The 20366-nt window shown below is 39.5% G+C and overlaps 3 protein-coding genes across 7 annotated transcripts; 2 read left to right on the top strand and 1 right to left on the bottom strand.

Annotated features, from left to right (window-relative positions):
• Nucleotides 1-3159: 3159 nt before the first annotated feature.
• On the top strand, nt 3160-7123 carry fkbp11 (FKBP prolyl isomerase 11). Its single transcript, XM_039796396.1, has 6 exons — nt 3160-3544; nt 3663-3725; nt 5744-5831; nt 5975-6008; nt 6165-6235; nt 6874-7123. Exons 1-6 carry the CDS (start codon nt 3419-3421, stop codon nt 7080-7082), a joined length of 591 nt encoding a protein of 196 aa, XP_039652330.1. The 5' UTR covers nt 3160-3418; the 3' UTR covers nt 7083-7123.
• Nucleotides 7124-8865: 1742 nt separating this feature from the next.
• Nucleotides 8866-10786, top strand: LOC120557572 (40S ribosomal protein S26). Of its 2 annotated transcripts, none has more exons than XM_039798057.1 (4): nt 8866-8974; nt 9988-10165; nt 10270-10400; nt 10692-10786. In XM_039798057.1, exons 1-4 carry the CDS (start codon nt 8972-8974, stop codon nt 10725-10727), a joined length of 348 nt encoding a protein of 115 aa, XP_039653991.1. In that variant the 5' UTR covers nt 8866-8971; the 3' UTR covers nt 10728-10786. The 2 variants fall into 2 exon arrangements, with proteins under 2 accessions (XP_039653991.1, XP_039653990.1); XM_039798056.1 differs by lacking the exon at nt 8866-8974 and adding an exon at nt 9226-9267.
• Nucleotides 10787-10842: 56 nt separating this feature from the next.
• Nucleotides 10843-18617, bottom strand: LOC120557571 (zinc finger protein Eos-like). 4 transcript variants are annotated; one of them, XM_039798051.1, is made up of 8 exons: nt 18494-18617; nt 17264-17321; nt 17062-17166; nt 16496-16750; nt 16046-16213; nt 15800-15949; nt 15365-15496; nt 10843-14816 (listed from the first exon to the last, which is right to left on the bottom strand). In XM_039798051.1, exons 2-8 carry the CDS (start codon nt 17301-17303, stop codon nt 13930-13932), a joined length of 1737 nt encoding a protein of 578 aa, XP_039653985.1. In that variant the 5' UTR covers nt 17304-17321; nt 18494-18617; the 3' UTR covers nt 10843-13929. The 4 variants fall into 4 exon arrangements, with proteins under 4 accessions (XP_039653985.1, XP_039653986.1, XP_039653987.1 ...); XM_039798052.1 differs by lacking the exon at nt 18494-18617 and adding an exon at nt 17794-18403; XM_039798053.1 differs by lacking the exons at nt 15365-15496; nt 18494-18617 and having other exon boundaries at nt 17264-18406.
• Nucleotides 18618-20366: the final 1749 nt, after the last annotated feature.

Below are 20366 nucleotides of genomic sequence, written 5' to 3'. Positions count from 1 at the left end.
GCTATTTTGTCATCCACAGATAAAAGTTATGCAATTCTGATCATGCAATTATACATAACATAACATAACATGTCATTTAGCTGACGCTTTTATCCAAAGCGACTTACAATTGCTATATATGTCAGAGGTAACACGCCTCTGGAGCAGCTAGGGGTTAAGTGTCTTGCTCAGGGACACAAAGGCATGTGACATATCCACTGCGCCATCACCATACAGTATTGCATAGATGGTAGAACATTTCAGTGCGACGTAGTCTTGATTTTTTGTATGTCGCTCTGCGATATGACTCATGGTAGATCAGATCATAATGACATGTTTTTACCAGCAGAAAATCTATTACCTACTTGTAGCCTACGTGAAATTTTGATGCAGTAGTTAAGTGGCGATGGGGCCAAATCATTTTTTTTTTTTTATTTAAATACTGTGGTTTTACCAGCCTTTACTCCCATATCTACTTCTGTGATCTGAGAGAAAAAGCAGGTTTGATCTTAAACATGCACACAAAGATGAGTCATTCATTTCTATTTCAGTGTGGCAATGTAACAGCTTTTTGATGTAGGCTACATGATCACACTGCTATTTGTCCTCCTGCATTTTCAGCCATTTAAGTTTATATTGACCATACATTTACAATTCTTTAACACACTGACAACTTTACTTACCAGAGTTCAGTGGTCAGACATAAATAAGTAGTACAGAGCTCAAGCCTGCTAGCAGCATGGCATCACTGAGCAGCCAAGGTTTGTTTTAGTTAGCACCATCTAACACAGCTTAATACCAAACTAATTTATCTGCAGGAAAAACTATCCATTGTCTAATACATGAGCATGTGGCACACATACTGCAATGTGTACCAGTGATGCTTTAACAGAATCTTGCTGGTAAACAGACGACTTGAGACAGTTGGTGGTTTAAATGGTTGTAATTTTCAGGTAATTGTTGCAAATAAAGTGAGGGAAAGTGGGAGTAATTTTTGGTTGTTGACGACAACAACAACAACAACACAGTTCACGAGGTGAAATGAACAGAGTCCCAAAAATGCCATTTCTTCTTTACTGCAACAGATTGGGGATTACCCTGTCAGTCTTTTTGGCGTGCATGATTCTGAGTTTGAGCAGAATTTTAGCGGGTGACATAATTACAATGCTGCCTGTCTGACCATATCTGCCTGTCTGGCCATATCTGCCTGTCTGACCATATCTGCCTGTCTGACCATATCTGCCTGTCTGGCCATATCTGCCTGTCTGACCATATCTGCCTGTCTGACCATATCTGCCTGTCTGACCATATCTGCCTGTCTGGCCATATCTGCCTGTCTGGCCATATCTGCCTGTCTGGCCATATCTGCCTGTCTGGCCATATTGTACAGCATTGAAGGGATAATAAAAGAGGAAACTTCATATTTATGCTAATCCACATTTTTTTTATTTTATACAACTTCTGATATAAATTCAATGGTTTCTGAGAAACAAATGAATAACTAATATATGCCTAAAAGTACAAACAACCTGTTAAATGTGAGATGAACATTTTTCTGGGTTGTTGAGTTATGTGTACTTGTAGTTCAGAAATGTGTACATAGTGTTTTATCATTTTCAATCTTCTGTTAATAAAGCTATATTTTATCTTTTCTTCTTTGCTTTATACATGACCATAGCATGCCACACTGACATTTCATGACCCTATTAACAAGTAACAGAGTTTCTGCCTGACCGGTTCCTGTCAGGCAGAAACTCTCCACTCCACTCTGACAGCACTCGTACATTACACTGAAACTAAAACTAAGTGATTTTTCTTACTAAATGTAATAAATCTATAAGAATCATATATTGTGTACGCTATGTATGTTGTTGACTATACAATTAATCGACTTTGTATGTGACAACACAATGTGTGTTTTGTTTTACATACTGTATTTAGAGTTCTTCTGAAGATTTTCATACAGTTACTGTAGATGATTTTAAAAGGCCCTGAACATTTTTTTTCTCAGATCCTCAATGTGGTCACACATGAACACAAATCCGCTTTGGCTGTTAATGTATTAGCCTACTTTGGTCTTAAACAGAAAGCCAGCTCATTTGGGAAAAGGTAATGTACTGCCACTACCAATCCCAGTTTAGCAACATTTGACAGTTGTGGGGCTGTTTGCTTTTGCTGCCTGACTAGGCTACTCTCAACCTGATAAAATCACACACCCACACAGTCCTGATGAAGCAGATCAGATGACTTTTTGAGTGTTGATTCACTCAAAAAGTCATCCAGTAACCAGAGCTAAAGTCTGCTGTTTGACTGCAAGCAATGTTGTAGTATAAGCATAGCTCCTTGCTAGCTGTTTGCTTAATTAGCATCGGCGGTAGCCGTTAGAGGGGCAGAAACGGTTGCTTTCCGCAAAGTAAAGTAAAGTTCTACAGGCTGTCCCGTTATGGAAATAATGATTATTATTATTATATATATTATAACTAACAACTAGCAAGCTCATGTTTCTGTCGAAGACAGATAGTGTTCTAAAAAATTAGAAATGACAAACCTTAACTAAACGTTTCCAAAAGTGGTCTCCCGCCTCAGAGGAAAAGAAAAAGACCGTTGGAGGAGGGTCAGGGCCCAAACTTGATTGTAACCAAACCACTGGGTTAAAATGACCATTGGTTGGGTTATTCAAATCAAGGAAGATTGAGGCAAAGTCCAAAACCATTAATCCAACAACTGGGTTACTGAAAGTAACCCAATATGGGTTGAATATACATAATAGGGTAAGCAGCCAGTGGTTGGGTTAATAAAATAACCCAGTATTTTTTTAGTGTAGTAATTACGTTGTTTTTTTTTCCATACTTGAACTTATTTTTGCCCATTTAGCCATAAATAGTTACAGAGAAATACTTTTGAAAACACGTTTTCGTGGGGCATTTTTCATTGGTATCATCTCCAGGCTAGAACTGCTTGCTACCTATCATCTTCACATCTCTGCAGTCAGGACCAGAGGGCTTACTAGCAGCGACGTGGCGTCTGTGCAGCAGGCTTTAACCATAGACAGTATATAAGGCATTAACAGAGGATGTCTGCTCCTGACAGTCACAAGCATGGAGCAGCAGAGCCCATTGACATATATTGCAGAGCCGGGCAGACGCTGCACAGTACCGCCCCCAGCGCCTGTGCAGAGCGCCGCTTCCGCTTCTAATCCCCGGCAGCCTGATGGGATGCGGGCGGGCGCAATGTTTGAGGCGGGCTCTTCAGGGAGGGAGACCCAGGTGTTGGGACAACGTCCACGGGCCGCGATTCCTTATCTCTACTGCATTATAACACATCAGCATTAGGCTACTCGGTGCTGAGCCATTTTGAACACAGGGACAGACAGTCTGTGCAGCTCTCTCCCCGCTGCTGTGTGTGTAGTTCGAAGCCTACACGGAAGTTGTTGTGTTTGATGGCAGCTGTCTTCCAGAAGTTTACAATGAAGAGCTGCGTTTTCCTGCTTCTGCTCGCAGCTTTCACCTGTAGACTCGCACAGGGACAAGAAAATGAAGCCGACGAGCTGCAGGTGGAGACCCTGGTGAGTGAGACACATGTGTTACACAGCCGCACTGCAGCAGTAACAGCAGCTCTTAACACAATAAGAACCTCTGCCAAATGAATGCAACAGTGTTAACAGTTAACTCTTCTGACTCAAGGTGAAACCCGAAACTTGCTCTGTACTTTCCAGAATGGGAGACACGCTGCAAATCCACTACACGGTAAGACAGAGGCACAGTTATTGAAACTGATAAAACAATGGGCTGTGTGTGCATTTTATAATAACATGTAGGGGAAACCGGCCCAGCTGCTGACGAAGGCAGTTGTCTATGTGGCACCGTCTGCATGAACCATGTGGACACCGCTGTGTTTGTGCGTTTATGAAAACACGCAGATCTGCGGTCAGCAGCTGTTAGAAATGTCTTCCCGATTGTACATGGGGTCAGATTGTGGTTATTTGTCTGTCGGTGTGTTTTATTTGTCATTATCGTGAGCTTTATCTGGCCTCTGCTTTTACTATGGAGTGATGGGGGCGGTGCAACACGTCAGCAATAAGCTCCAACTTCATCCATGAATAGTAGCCTACCGGAGGCTCAGTCCTCATATGTTGATCTTTAGGAATTTAAAAACGTACTTGTATGATATGAATTGTAGCTGCATGACACAGCACCAAATTGTGTAATGTCAGTTAATGTTAAAGTGTTGTTAAACGACCTTCTGTGTTTTTAAAATTTAGAAAGTGCCGGGTATTTACAATAAACAAAATTAGAAGCTCTGTGACTCAAATGTAATGGTCATACATGAGAGCAACAAATTGGGGCTGATACACAGTATAAACAAAGGGACATCAAATATGCCATATGTTTTGATCATTGTTTATTCAGTATTAATTACCTTGAAAACGGCAACTCTTCATATTAAATATACAGTATATTACAAATATTTGTATACGTAAATAATTGTTACAACATCACTATTATAACACAACATAGGCCTAATAAAATTACATCAAAATAAATATATCCTAGAATTAAACAATGTTATTAGGGAATAAGTGAACTTGTAAAGTTTTATTTTATTTTAGAATTGACCTAAATGCAATTGAAAATGGCCTAGATCTTGATCGCTGATATTAGGCACCTGTAGCTGAAAACATACTGTCTTTTTGTCCTGCCTTGGATACTGGATCTGTTAACACATTGGATAACTTACTGATCTCTCCAAAGCACCTGCCACTAATAAAGCATTAATTAATAGCCCAATTTTTCTCAGAGTGCTTTCTATATGATGAATTACTTTAGTTTTTTTATTTAGTTTTAATTTAATGATTTGGCTTTTTGTTGAAACAAATGACACATGTGAGGCAAACTATTACTACTGAATGAAAGATTGTCTCATAGAAATTGCCAGATAAAGTTTCTTAAAGCTTAAAACGACAGCTAAACTGGAAAGAGTTTTGAGCATAAAACTACACTGTTTGATCGCTCACAGCTACTGTTCCACACACATATACAGTGTGTTGTCTGCTACAGGTGTGTAATTAATCAATATTTAATCCATTCGTATTACATAAATATATATATAACTTTACTTATACCTAGTCCTTACTTTAACCTTTAATCTTTATAGGAATCATTTCAATTGATTACAATTACAATGTGGGAAATACGTGTATTTGCTTTCATGCCAAGAGTTAGATGAGAAGATAGATCCCACTCTCAAATATATAGCTAAATGTAGCTGGACCTAGCAGCAGGTTAGCGTAGCACGAAGCCCAAAAACGGGGGAAACAGGTATCTTGGTATTGTCCAAAAGTAACAAATCCAGTGTGGACAGAGCCGGGATAGCTGTTTTTACTCCTGTTTCCAGTCCTTGTGCTAAGCTAAGCTAACCTGGTGCAGACGATGGCTTTACTGTACAGACGACAGACTTGTAGCAAGAAAGTAAATTTACTTAAATGTGTATAGTAGTAGTGTGATATACACTAAGAGTTTATTTTTTAGTTTATCAAAAATGCTAACATAGGTTGTCCACCATCTAGTAAGTATTAATTACATGTATCTTAAAGGATTTTTATTTATTTATTTATTTATTTAAAAAAAGAGTCAAATCCACCTACATAAAGTATGCCTTAAATGACTTGAGTATTATTACATTTAAACAAATCAAGCTGTGAAATTTCTCTCAATAATTTTATTTCATGTCATCATCTCATCATGCCTCGTGTTTAACTGTCCAGGGTAAACTGATGGATGGAAAGGTGATCGACTCATCGCTATCCATGGACCCTCTTGTGGTCGAGCTGGGGAAGAGGACAGTTATTGCTGGTAAATTAACAGTAAATCCTTTGGTATTGCTCTGTCAGTGACACTTTGATCTGCTGACGTTTGAGAGATAACTGCAGCCTGTTGTGTGCCGGAGAATGTGCTTACTTTGCCGATTGACTTTCTCTGTGTGATTTTCTTATCAGGTTTGGAACAAAGCTTGGTTGGCGTGTGTGAAGGGTAAGTGAAAAACAAAGGTCCGTTGAGAAGAAAGAGCGTAGCAATATATTTACCTTTTCAATACAAAAACTACCACGCAGTTAATAGTTTTGTGATGGACTCTGATAAATGCTTCCTCAGTTAAATGTGTTTTGTATTTCTCTTACTCTCATTCAGGCAAAAAATCAAAGCCACTATTCCATCTCACCTTGCATATGGAAAAAAAGGTTACCCTCCTACGATTCCCGGTACGGAACACATGCATACAAATCAACACACACACACACACACACACACACACACACACACACACACACACACACACACACACACACACACACACACACACACACACACTCAGTTTCATTTTAATAAAAAAAAGATCCATATTCTAAAACAGCAGTTTTAGCAATAACTTCTTAAACTACAGTAAATAGTGCATTTGTTGGGGCTGCAGCTTGATACCCAACAATGAGTATTTACTGCAGCAGGATGGTGTATGTGGGAATGCCTCAAAATAAACTATAGTGCCCATGTTTTTTTTGTAATAAAGGAATGTGTCACCCAGTGCAGCGGTGTGGCTCATTGATGTGTTTTAAATGTGTACAGGGCACAGAAGAATGAACAGGTCTATTATATTTGTTAGTGTGATCAATTCATTATCAGTTTTGTTCTTTTCGTGGAATCTGTTGACAACGCAAAATAAAATATACGTTACTGAGGTTATTTTATTTTTTTATTTTTTATTTTATGTAATATTGTATATTCTATTTCATATCCTAATTTTTTTCTCATGTACATGGGTGGGATGGGTGAAAAATTAAAGGACAAACTTGTTCAACACCTGATGTGACAAAACATTGAACGTGAACTTGATCTGTCCTAGGTGACGCTGCCCTTGAGTTCGAGGTGGAGGTGCTTTCTCTGACACAGCAGACGTCGTGGCAGAAAATGGTCAACGACGTGTTGCCCATTGTGTGTTTGGCTCTCGTGCCCACTCTGCTTGGCTTGGTGGGACTTTACCTCTACAAAAAGGCCAATGCCGAGAAGCCTAGCAAAAAGAAGGCAAAGGATAAGAAGAGCAAGAAGAAATAAGGACAAGGCACAGATTTATTTAAATAAAATTTTTAATTGTATTTTGTGTTCTTAATGTTTATTTCATATTAATCCATGCTTTTAATATGTTTCAACAACTGGAATTAAGGTGTTTTGAAAATACAGCAGTTATCCCTTTAATTTCTATGTCTGTAAATCTCTGATCAGTGATGCTGGGCCGAAACTACCAGAGAAGGAAACCTTACAACAGGAAATCTTTTTACCAGCACAAGCAGAGGTACAAAACATACTAAACCGCAACAGGACATTGTGTTAAAGTCCAAGGACTCTTGGAAAAGCTGGAAGACTGCTTAATTGACCTGTTCTTTGGGTGTTTTTTTTATGTAAATGTCAAAAGAACACCATTGAGTAATAGCCTTATGTAGAAACATGACTATAGAGCGTGTTGCTTAGAGATATTCTTTGGAGAAGATGGGTGCGTCATCTGAGGGATTAAGCTAAATAAACTCTCCCTCCCTTTTTGAAAGAAGATCAGCAGGAGACACTTTACAAATAACTCAATGAATAAGCTGTAATGCTAACTGACAAGTTCTTCTAAAATATTACATCTGCAGCTTTTCCTTTCGTATGTCAATCTCTTCAGCACTACAATACATAGTAACATAGTCACTGTAGCAAGGTGACTTAAAAGCAATCTGATGATCTCCTGTGAGTTTATTGCAACTCCACAGAGCCTTTTGAACCTGATGCAAGTGCTAAAGCTTGAACCACTGCTGGATCTACAGCGCAACTCTGATGGTCTAGCTGAAGAGGAGAGGGAGGTATCAGAGACTCGTGTTAGATAACGGGATGAAAAAAAAATTCACAGTTTATAAAAAATATGTAGTTTAATTGATTCAATGAAACCTCTTCTGCTTAAGCTGTAACTGTTTGCTAATACAAGCTAGGCCACATGCAAAACATAGGCCTATATAAAAAACGAAAGCAGTTTTTTTTATGTTTATTCCATTTACTACAAGTCACATAGATGACTTCCAACATTTTTGAAGGCATAGCATTGAATTTTGGATATTTTTTTAACCTTCCAGACAGGCTTTGATTTCAACAGAAAATCTTAAAACTTGATTAGTTAGGTTATCCATAGCAGTGTAGATTATGTCTGTTTGATTTTCCTCAATGACATACATTTTACATATTAAGGTATATTAAGGGTTATATTGTTTTGGTGTTAAAATGCAGTGCAGACTTCTGTGACAACAGTGTCCCAAACTCCCTTTCAACAAGTTGTCTGACTCAAGTTGAAAAAGTAATATTCATACCTTGCAGTTGATATTAATGGTAAGAAAAATACATTCTTAACATCATAGTATGTTTTGGAATATAAAGTTTTGTAATAAACATAACATATTGTACAATAATTCAGCCGCAAATGCATGTAAATATAGTCACCCTTTCATATTTTGTAAGCCAAGTATTTACAGTAGCTTTTTAAAATGTATTGTTTTGCCATATAACATTACACACTTTATATATGCTTTTAAGTCTACCTGGAAAGTTGAAGAACATAGGTGGGCTCGTTTTAATATAAGGCGTGGCTCGATGGCACTGCTTATGTGATTCCATGGATGTATTAAGAGAAGTGATTCAGGTAGGCCTAAGTGCAGCAAAAGAACTCCGCTCACTCCGGTGACGCTTGGATCAACTACCCTGATAACCCTCCGCGAAAAAACGAATATTGATATTATTTTTCCTGAATAAAATATATGTAATGTTTTTATTTAAACACATAATTACAACACACAATTATGTACAGAATAAAAATAAAGTAAGAAAATATTTCTTTCGAAAAATATTTCGAGGGCGGAGCGGTTGGCACTACTTCTCGCGGTACAACCTCTTCCGGTCCTCTTTCCAGCTTCCCGTGCAAGATGGTGAGTGTGTTGCAGTGGCGCCCGTGTGGCAAAACCAGAATTAACTGTCATTTTATTCGAATAATAACACATTATTAGCTCGTATTAGGTATTTTATTCAAATAGCTAAACCACAACGTGTGGAATAGTCGTTAGATGTCACTCCAATATATATAAAAAATTATTCCGGGCCTAATGCTAACTGTTAGCAGGCTAACCGTTTTGTGCATGTGTTCCTGTGAACTGACGTTAGCTAAGTTAGCTAGCGAAGGATAATGTTACTGTAAATGTGCGGAGAAACACAACGAAGCAATGTGGGTTCATTATATCTTAGTTTTTCACGATGGTATATACTAATGCGTCAGTGAAATGAGACGGGGTGCTTTTAAATTTTTTTTTTTTTTTTTTACGTGTTGCAATGAGACACCGCAGCCACCACATGCATTTGAGGATCCCCTGTATTAGGTTTACAAGATGCAGAAGCTAATGGATAACGTAGCTAGCTAGTAACGTTAGTCACTCCTTCAAAAAAAAGGTTGCCGATAATGCTGTCGGTTATTATGAATTGGGATGGCGAATTGTACTGAAGTGTAGGGGTAGGTCTTTTGATATCCTCGAATTTTCTTGACCAAATTAATATTTAAGTACTCTTTTCAAAGCCCGTGGGAAAGATGTGTGTAATTGAAATAGACTGCAACTATTTCAGTGATTTGCTCAGTTGCCAGTAAAGGACTGTTAGTAGAGCTGGTATTGTTTTAACTGTTTTAAAAACGAGTATATTAATACAGTAACGTTAATGTTTTGATACATCTTAAAGAGATGTTTATCAAAATGAGTTAAACTTTTAAACGTAACAATTGTCTAAACCCAAGCAGCCAACCAACAACTTTGCTTAATCACGTAATATATTGATGCCAGTTTTCGGTACTTGGCAGTTGTTGATGCCCAGTGCTGCTGACACTTTGTTCTGTACCAAAGAAAATAGTTGTGGGTCTGTAATTTGTATCTCTTTCTAACTGACATTTGTTTTGCAGACCAAGAAAAGGAGGAATAACGGTCGTGCCAAGAAGGGCCGTGGCCATGTGCAGCCCATCCGCTGCACCAACTGTGCACGCTGTGTCCCCAAGGACAAGGCCATCAAGAAGTTTGTCATCAGGAATATCGTGGAGGCGGCAGCCGTGAGAGACATCTCAGAGGCCAGTGTCTTTGACTGTAAGTGCACATGTTTGTTTTTCATGTCTTATGTCATAAGTTGTCTTTTGACCCTGGTGGCTTGGCCTCATCTGAACCTCTCTCCATTTGTGTTCACTCTGCAGCTTATGTTTTGCCCAAACTTTATGTGAAGCTGCACTACTGTGTCAGCTGTGCTATCCACAGTAAGGTGGTGAGGAACCGCTCTTGTGAGGCCAGGAAAGACCGCACCCCACCACCCAGATTCAGGCCTGCTGTAAGTACCTTCTACTGCACTGTGCCCTGTTAACTGTCAGATCAGTTCATTGAAGTTTGACAAAATCGATTTCACAGTGGATAATTTGACTAGTCATAGCTGGAAATGGACAGGTGTAACTAATGACATTGATGGTAGTTTTGTCACCTTCAGATGAGTCAGTAGTTCAGGTATTGGAACTGGCACACCTGAATGCAACACAGCCATTAATGTTAATTTACACTTGATGTCACATTGTCCACAGTGAGCAGGGTCTATCAGATAATCTAAATTTTATTTTCATTTTTACAGGCCGGTGCACCAAGAGCCCCTCCAAAGCCTATGTAAAGCAGAATTTGAAGATGCTGTACACCTGAAGAATAAATTCAAGTCTTTACAAACTTGAATGTGTGAAGTTCGTTATTCCAACTAACCATTAATTGTGTAGCTTTTGGAAAGACAGGCCTGTCAAGTATTTTATTTGGAATAGACTTTCTTACAGTACAAAACTTACAGTAGTTTAAGATTGAATTACACAAATGCATAATTACAATATGATACATTTTAAAAAGGCTCTGCAGTTATTTAAAGCAATGTTGGACCATTATCAGTACGGGAAGGTTAACAAAGATTACTGAGGCAAACGGTGCAAGAAAAAACATTTGAACACAAAACAACACAAAACAGAAGTTTTCTGAAGTATAGTCTGAAATTAGAGTAGACAGTTTATTTGGTTGTCCTTTTGTTTAAAATGGAAAGGGTGTAGTTTGAGGAGCAAAAAGCATTGGTAATCGCATGCATCAGGTCTAGAAGCACATAGTCTAGTGTTGAACATGAATAAATAAAAAATAATCTACACCCAAACCTTAAGCTTGTGAATGGTGAGTTTGCTCTCTTTGATGCAGAATGTTCAAATAGAAAATCCAAATACTGCAGAGGATTTTGCAAAATCAGTAACTTTTTGTACAGTATTTGTCACACTTGAGGTCAACGAAATGGCTGAGGATTCACATCTACAGGAAGTTTTACACATTGTATCTCTAGTTAGTTCTTTGGCTCCTAGCAGACGTCCTTTTTTTTTATGGTTGATGTGTTGAACCTGTAAAAATGAACTTGATTCTGGCCACTGTCACTAATTACTGGTGGTTTTATACAATTTTTAAAGATGACCAAAATAATATGGAGCCTTTTATAATGTGCAGTAGTTGCACCACATGATTAATTGGCAAGCCAAGCTTTACACTTCAAATGCGAGTATTTTTGCTGTTGAGAGATAACAAAATGCACAAAAGACCTCAAGCCAAAGGCACAATTGTAAAGTCTACACAGAAATCACACCAACACGAGAAGAATCACAACTGGGCCTTTGTGTATACAAGCGGTTACCTAAATCAGAATATAGGCTACACAGTGAAGTAAGATGTATTCAGTTGGTTAAAGCACTTTTTGCCCATGCAAACTGGCATGACAATTTGATTTGCAATGACAACTTTGGTGTTGAATAATTTAAAGTCACGATGTCAATGTTCTCTAGATTAGGTTGCAGGGAAATTACAAGCTTCGGTGACACGTTTGATTACAAAAATTCTTTCCCAACATGACTTAACGTCTATTCTTATGAGATAATTTGATTAAATGAAACTACAACTTTGAGTTTCTGTACTGGTAAGATTGCCACAGTGCATTGTGTACAAGTGACTTTGTCAACACCAGCTTTCAATCAGAACAAATGCAGCTCCAATTAAGAACTTGTAACAATTCTTTTATATTTATTTTGGAAGGCATAACCCCAAATTACTTTTCTAAACGTCTTCTGCAAAACTAAGGAGAGAACTCCTGGAAAAAACAAACATCTACAAGGTTTTACTGACAGAGCAACAGTAGGAAGTAGTGGTTCTTTGGTTTAACCAAATGTCCTGTTTATCAACACACTAGGTATTGATTTTGTACCCCATTCTGTAATGTAGACTGAACAAGTTAGCCTGCTTAACAGTACAACTTATTGTGCTTACATTGTGTAGAGTCAAATATAAACAAGTTTCTACAACAACTATCTCAATTGTTTTATCATGTCACAGATGAAGACAGAGCCAAGAGCTGACAGTGTTCTGACACATTGCTCTTATGCATTCCTGCACCATTTTACCAAGACAGGATATATTATCACAACCGACGGAACCCATTTTTAAATAAACACCTTTGAGGACAGTAGTAAGCTACCACTCCACACTGCACTCATTCGTGACATAACAGCAGCATGTGCGAAATGCCATATGCACATTTAGTCTTTGATAAATTAGCAGAATTGGTTATTTGCCAACACAATGAAAATCAACCCAACTTTTGTTGAATAGGAGAATACAAATATTGTGCAAAGCTATAAGCCAGAGACTTGTGTCTGGAAAACAACTTAGGTAAATTATTTTGTAACTCATGATCTCTAACATCACCCACAATGATCTGATTCAAGATATGACAGTTGGTAGCTCATGTCCTTCAGTCTGGTCAACAAGGTGTGATCAGGGTGAAGAAAGGCACAATACAATGAGTTAACACCAAAATCATTTTCAAATATAAATAGATTAGTGTTGGTTTGCAGTTTGATGTAGCTATGAAAGGGGAAATGTTAATAACTTGTTAAGACCCTAACCTCTTCAGAATTCTCTGAAATTGTGGCAGTGATACTCATTGTCCTTTCCTAGTGAGAAAAAACATTTCATCAGTTTTTCTCACATTGAGAGAAATGTGCAGGTCATTAATGTATTCCATAAAATAGTTTAATATATATCATAGTATTCTGGCAGGTATCAGTGCAACAAAAGCAGTCATAGAAAAGAAAAAACATTTTATACACCGCCCCACACGGCATTCACACAGGCCTTCATTTTCCACTTTACGTATTCAATGTACTTCCATAAAACACAGGGTCTGTCACGTTCACTCACTCTCTCACGTACACACACACGTTAAAAACAAAAGTGCATTTCTAATTCAAGGACAACCCCTCAAACACATCTATTCGACTTGGACCTGGTTTGAGTTTGGTCTGCACTTCTCATAATAAAGCAATCTATTACAGAATCAACCCCAAGTTGGAAAAAAACTATGTTATCTCTGTTAAAGTGCACAAGAAGAGACAGTTTTCAGGTTATGCACAAAAGTCAGATTTGTCTACTGTAATTTGTGCATCAGGTTTGAATCCTGAATTTTGGAGCAAGGCACGTCTGCGGATGAAAAAGTGCATTAGCTCTTAATCTACTTTAGAATACATTGAATTAAAAGTGCATTTTAAAATTGATTACTTGTTCAAAGTGCATTAAAAATAAGGACCACTATACTAATTTTAGAAAACACACATATGAGCTTGCCATTAATGCTGGTACATGCTAAATGTACCAGTGCCTGTTTGAAATATATATATACTGTATATACACGTGTAAATTTCATGTCATCTGTGTCTCATTTAGCTTGTGTGCAGACCAAACCCAGCCAGGTCCTTGACTCAGTGTAAAAATAGCTCTAGGAGAAACAGGTTGACCACCCTTTGTCCTCAGTCAAGGATGTGCTCCCCACGGACGATGTGTGAAGAAAATTCATAGCGGTCCTGACTGCGGTGGCCACAGATGTTACACTCAAAAGGCTGGCGAAAACCATGGCAGCCCATGTGGATGGTAAACATGACATGGTCCAGGAAAAGCACACGGCAGTGCTCGCAACGGAAAGAGCGCACAGCTCGCCCTTCCCCGTCTACAACCCGAAACGCCTCCCTGGAGGTGGAGGAGGGCGCTGTGGGTGAGCTTGGAGTTGGCGCGAGGGCAGGAGGTGGAAGGGCTGAGGGGCCTCCATCCTCTCTTTCCACCTCCCTGTCTTTGGCGTGGCTGGGACTACGTCTGTCCCGACTCCTGTGGGGTGCAACGGGATGAGGCGCTGGGTGGTGGTTGTTGGAGTGGTGAAGATGATGGCCGTTGTTACTGTGCAGGGTTGGAGTCGGAGCGGTACTGTTGCAAGGCTCATCTGGCATGCTCTCTGTGTCTGTAGAGTCCTGGCAACCGTTGTTAGGTGAGGGTGCGTGACTGCGACCAGCAGGCAGGTCTTCGTGGCCCTCTGCCGCCTCCCTCCCCCCTACAGCCGCAGCTCCCAGCCCAGCTCCAGTCCCTGTACAATCCAGCCTCGGGCCAAGAGCGACAGAGGTGTGAATGGAGCTGTGGATCGGCCTGAGTTCTGATAAACATGAAGGGTGAGTGGTGGGAAGGTGTAGAGGCCTCAGTGTGTCTGACACCCCTCCTCCTCCATTACCTGCTACGCCTGCGTATTCTCCTCCCAGACCAGTAAAGTGCGGGGTTTCAAGGTCCCCTGCGTTCATCTCTCCATCTTTATCCAAACCAGTGGTGAACTCATAAGGTGCATCTGCAAGGTTAAGGCGTATGCTCTTCTGTCCTGCAATAAAGAAACACAATCTTATGATAGCGTTCTATGAAAGTCTGTGGAAGACGTCAAAACTGAAGTTTTAAAATAAGACAAAAAAATAATACATCGGCAGGCAGCTTGCCCAAGTTATTTGGATAATTAGCTTGGAGGTTATGATGACTGAGTTCAGGACAAGTTCAGTTGCAGGACAAAAATGATGGTGCTTTTGTGTATAATAAGGTTTATGACAATAAGGTCTATCACTGTTCACTTGGTAACCATTTAATTATACTGTTGCCCTGATCTTGTATTCACTGTTGTATAGACGACAGCTCTCCTGCACCAGCTACGTGCAAATGTAATCAATAAACCCCAAAAACAAAGCACAGAAGTTCCTAAATTCACTTTGACATTTGGTTGGAATCTATGGCAAATTGTACCGCTTTAATACATTAAATTGCAAAAGCCCGTGGTCACATCACTTGCACAAAAAGATGAGTACTATGTGGTATCCAATTCACCCAATTAATGCCGCTTTCAGTTTCCTCAACCTGTCCACACGGAGACCAAATGCTCACCTACAAATTTTTGTGGTGTGGATCTCTTGCGTTTGGTGATGCTGTTGGTGAGCCGATCAATAAATGCCATCTTGTCTGAGGAGGGTTGCAGTAGAGAGTCTGGTATAAACTCTAGCTCTCTCATCTCCTCTCCTGCACAGAGTACAAACAAATTATAACGTTATTGTTTTTGGTGGTGGGGGTCTTACTACCTAGACAGCATTTATCCCAAATATTTAAGTTGGATGCTTGTTTTCAACGTTTGGATAGAAAAGAAGTGAAGGGTTGTGTGCATTACCTTGTTAAGAAGGTAGACTACATTTCTACACTAGATGCCACTAAAATCCCTTTGGAAATTGATTTACGACACCATATTATGATGTTGGTTACTGTCTTATCGGAGAAAATGTTGTTTACTCCTGACACTGCTTCTCCATGCATGCCATAGAACTGTACCTGGATTCTGTGCATTGGATGGCTGCTGTGACTCCAGACTCTGTAAGTAGCTGTGGCAGCGCTCACGGTGCTCCTCCAGGGTGCTCTGCTGCTTGTAACTACGGCCACAATAACTGCACTTATACGGCTTTCCTACAGTTGGAGAGGAGACTGGGGACAAAGTGGGAAGATAGCATTTTTATTGTCACATCATTGTACATGATCATAAGAAAAATAAAACAACGATCAGGCTTGAATCTGTACTACCTGCATGAGTGCGAAGGTGGCCAGTGAGCGCATCTCGTCTTCGACAGGCATAGCTGCAGAACGGACATTTAAAGGGCTTCTCCCCTGAGTGCAGCTTGATGTGGCGGAGCAGGTTACCCTTTTGAGTAAAGGAGGCGCCACACTGATTACACTGGAATGGTCGCTCACCTGGGGATAGATCAAGCCTGTCAACCCAACTTTTTATACGTTTTATTACATCTATAGTGCCTGCCGCATTGGGCCTTATGCAAGAATCACTTGTATGAACAGATTGGATCCCGAGTGGCACAAAAAAAAGGTGATTTTAAGAGAATGTGTGGCACTGACAATTTTCTCTTATACCAAAACCAAACATATATTCTGTATCTAACCTAATCTCTTTCCCAAAAAGCAAACTGAATGGATGTTTTTTCACAGAGATGACTTATCTGAACTAAACTGATCAGTCACCTGTATGGCTGCGTTTGTGCACCATGAGAACATTAGGCCCAATGCAGATCATTCCACAGATGTCACACTTGAGCTTTCCATTAGGCAGTCTGGTGGCTCCAGCTTGCATGGTTTCAGGATTGGTGAGCTCCCTGTAGCCTCCGACAGCTTCAGATCCCTGCTCGAGACATCCTTCGTCTACCCGCTCCCCTCTTTCATCTTCAGTACTGCGACCTGGGTCTTCATCACTGTACAGCTCCACTTTAATGGAGTTGGCTACAGAGGCACAATAGCAGACATAAAGAACGTGAAAGAGTGCATAGGCTTACATGCCATTACTTCTATGATGAAAGTAGGAATGCCTCAGTAACTAAACTCAATTTATTAAGTGTATCTGAATAATAAAATAATCATAAAATTGTGTGTACACCTTTGCACAAGCTTTGTAAACGTTTGACATTAAGATTATCTATTACTATGATTTGTCCCATTATATAATGGGAGCTAAACAAAGAAGTGATTTGTGTAATAAGTAACAACCATTACATAGTCTGTTTTGTGGGATTCACACATATTTACTCACTGACCACTGAGGGAGCGACTAGGGGAGGTCTCCTTGCTGTTAGGGGTGCTCACTGTTGGACCTCCAAGGGCCCCAGAAAACTCTCTTTCCATTGAAGAGTCTCCACTAGCTGCGACCAAAATGAAAAAAAGCAAGATCTGTCATTTGAAAAACATGCCAACCATTGAAGGTAAGTATATCTGTGATGAAAAGAAAAACAGTCCTACCTGATATGCAAGACCGGCCATTGCAGTCATCAACATCCATACTAGTTCAGGCTGAATACTAAAATGACAGTTGTGTCAGAAACTGAATTATCTCTTTTACACATTCACTAAGGCCCCAATTCATTAAAACATAACAAAACATCACAAACAGTAGTTACAGGTACAGGTCCAATTTGACATCACATGAAATGAAAACCCCTGATGCACGCCAAGTTAAATTGGTAACGTTATCGCTTAAGACCTAATTCAGAGAGGTTCGGGATAAGAATACGAAAATGTTGTATCACACATTTTGAATGACCAAAAAACAAAACACTGAAGGCTAGCGTGAATGTCAGCTAACTATAGTCAACTTGTCGGTGCAATGTAACGTTAGCTAAGTAAAGCCACACATTCTGAACTGCACCGATATTTAACTGTAACATTAGCTCCTAAAGATAACAACACATGTGCTGAAGATTAGCTGATGTAGGTTAATTAATCATACCAGAAAATAGTTAACAAGCAGCTAAGTTAGCACCAACACTAACCTTAGCAGCCATAGATCAGCTGATTGACTCGGTTACAATTAGCTTAGGTTGGCCCATGACAACATTAATAAAGTAACTTAATGTTAAGCTTATCTGGCGTTAGACTCATCTGAGATCACATCATTCTGACATCCAGATTATAATCGAGAAAGAGAGAGCGGTTACTTTGACGTTTACATAACGGTTCAGGTAGCCGAAGTTAACGGGTCGGCCTTGGTGGCTAACGTTAGCTTACTGCATGTGATGGAAATCACCGTTAGCCAAGTTAGCTAAACTCAACATAATGTCTAGGGTTACAACAGTCTGCCATCCTCCACAGCTTAATAAAAAGCATGGCGCAAAGTTACAGCGATGACGCGAAGTAGATAATGCTGACTTGTGACATTAACTGGCTGACTGACGCTAAATTGGACATTGAAGTCTCAACGACGTCTTGTTTATCGCTAGCACAACAAACCAACGTTAGCATGAAGTATCTTAGCTAGCTAGCCACCACAGTCAATGTTTCCTAAATGGTTGCTATGGCACCCACTCCCTCCCAAATGCTATGGCTAGCCAGCTAGTGGTTAGCTAGCTAGCTTGCTCTCCCTGAAGCCTAAAAAGCTGACTTTTACAACAAAACACAACGGAGGACGTCAATTATAAAAATAAAAAAAACACTTTTAAAGTTGTCCGGTTCTCCCGGTAACTGTTGCATTACCTGTCCCTGCCAGGACCGTTCCAGTAAGGTAATTCTGTATTTTCATCTGCCTGTTGACGGCAGCATTTCTGGTAGCCAATTTTTTTTACCTAGGATGGCGAAGGCATGGAGAAAGGCATGAACCGCCCTACCTTTCCTCTGATTGGCTAATACTCGTTACCTGCTCTGATTGGGTTGGTAAGGTTTAGGCAAGAGGAGTGGGATTGGATAGGGTTAGGATAAGAATGTCAGGGTAAGCCAATTAGAGACAGAGCAAGGCAGAGTAGGGCGGGACATACCTTCGCCCTCCTGGGACGTCTTTCTCTATCACTCTGGGAATACTCATCTCCTGGCAGCATTTACCTTTACTTCATGGATGTATTAAGAGAAAAACAATTTCCGGTTAGATGCCAAATCTAGCTGCTAATCAACCAACAGCAATGAGTGGCCTTACATGAACCACGTATCTGTATATAACAAAATTATAATAAGAGCCACCAGGATGGCAGTCATTAATTTCTTAGGTGACAAAGGTTGGTGCGAAAAATTTGCGACATATTACCCTTAGTTCACACAGTAGTATACATATAATATGCTATAATCCAGGATGACGTCACAAAAGAGTCTTTACAGTGCATCAAGAGGAACTCATCCAGTGTTTAAATAAAATAAATAAAATGTTTCTGTGACTTTAAGCACAGTGTTCAGTCATTGTACCAGTCCCAATAAAATAATAAGAGTGTTGGTCCCAAAAAAATCATACCAAAATTAGGTATTTCCATAGCACAAAACATGGAATAACAGAACCCCCTTTTTTTGTTTTAAATGAATATCTGATCAAAGAATAAGTCAACAAAACATTTGGTAATCAGTTTTGTTGTTTTGATTGGTACTCAAAAACTATTGAAGCTCCATAACCAGTCAGCAAATGTTAACTAAAGTAAATGTAAATGTTAGTGCCAGCAGTGCAGTTGCTGTTATTGGAGTGAATGCCCCTGCATGCTGGTAGTACCTTCAACACAGACTTACCATCACAAATCTCAGAACAATACAATAGTGAAGATATATTTATGCTCACTGTTTAAGAAATATATATATATATATATATATATATATATATATATATATATATATATATAAAATATATATATATATATATAGTACAGCCCAAAAGTTTAGACACACCTTCTCATTCAATGCATTTACTTTATTTTCATGACTATTTACATTGTAGATTCTCACTGAAGGCATCAAAACTATGAATGAACACATATGGAATTATGTAAGTAACAAAAAAGTGTGAAATAACTGAAAACATGTCTTATATTTTAGATTCCTCAAAGTAGCCACCTTTTGCTTTTTTGATAGCGCTGCAAACCCTTGGTGTTCTCTCAATGAGATTCATGAGGTATGGTTTTCACTTCACAGGTGTGCCTTGTCAGGGTTAATTAGTGGAATTTGTTCCCTTATTCATGGGGTTGGGACCATCAGTTGTGTTGTGAAGAAGTCAGGTTGATACACAGCCGACAGCCCTATTGGACAACTGTTAGAATTCATATTATAGCATGAACCAATCAGCTAAGTAAAGAGAAACGAGTGGCCATCATTACTTTAACAAATGAAGGTCAGTCAGTCTGGAAAATTGTGAAAACTTTGAATGTGTCCCCAAGTGCAGTCGCAAAAACCATCAAGCGCTGCAACGAAACTGGCTCACATGAGGACCGGCCCAGGAAAGGAAGACCAAGAGTCACCTCTGCTGCTGAGGATAAGTTCATCCGAGTCACCAGCCTCAGAAATCGCAAGTTAACAGCAGCTCAGATTAGAGACCAGATGAATGCCACACAGAGTCCTAGCAGCAGACACATCTCTAGAACAACTGTTAAGAGGAGACTGC

This window comes from Perca fluviatilis, chromosome 4 (assembly GCF_010015445.1).
Source record: "Perca fluviatilis chromosome 4, GENO_Pfluv_1.0, whole genome shotgun sequence".
Taxonomy (NCBI): Eukaryota; Metazoa; Chordata; class Actinopteri; order Perciformes; family Percidae; genus Perca; species Perca fluviatilis.
The sequence above is the reverse complement of the archived record's forward strand: the minus strand, read 5'-3'. Positions and strand labels throughout refer to the sequence as shown.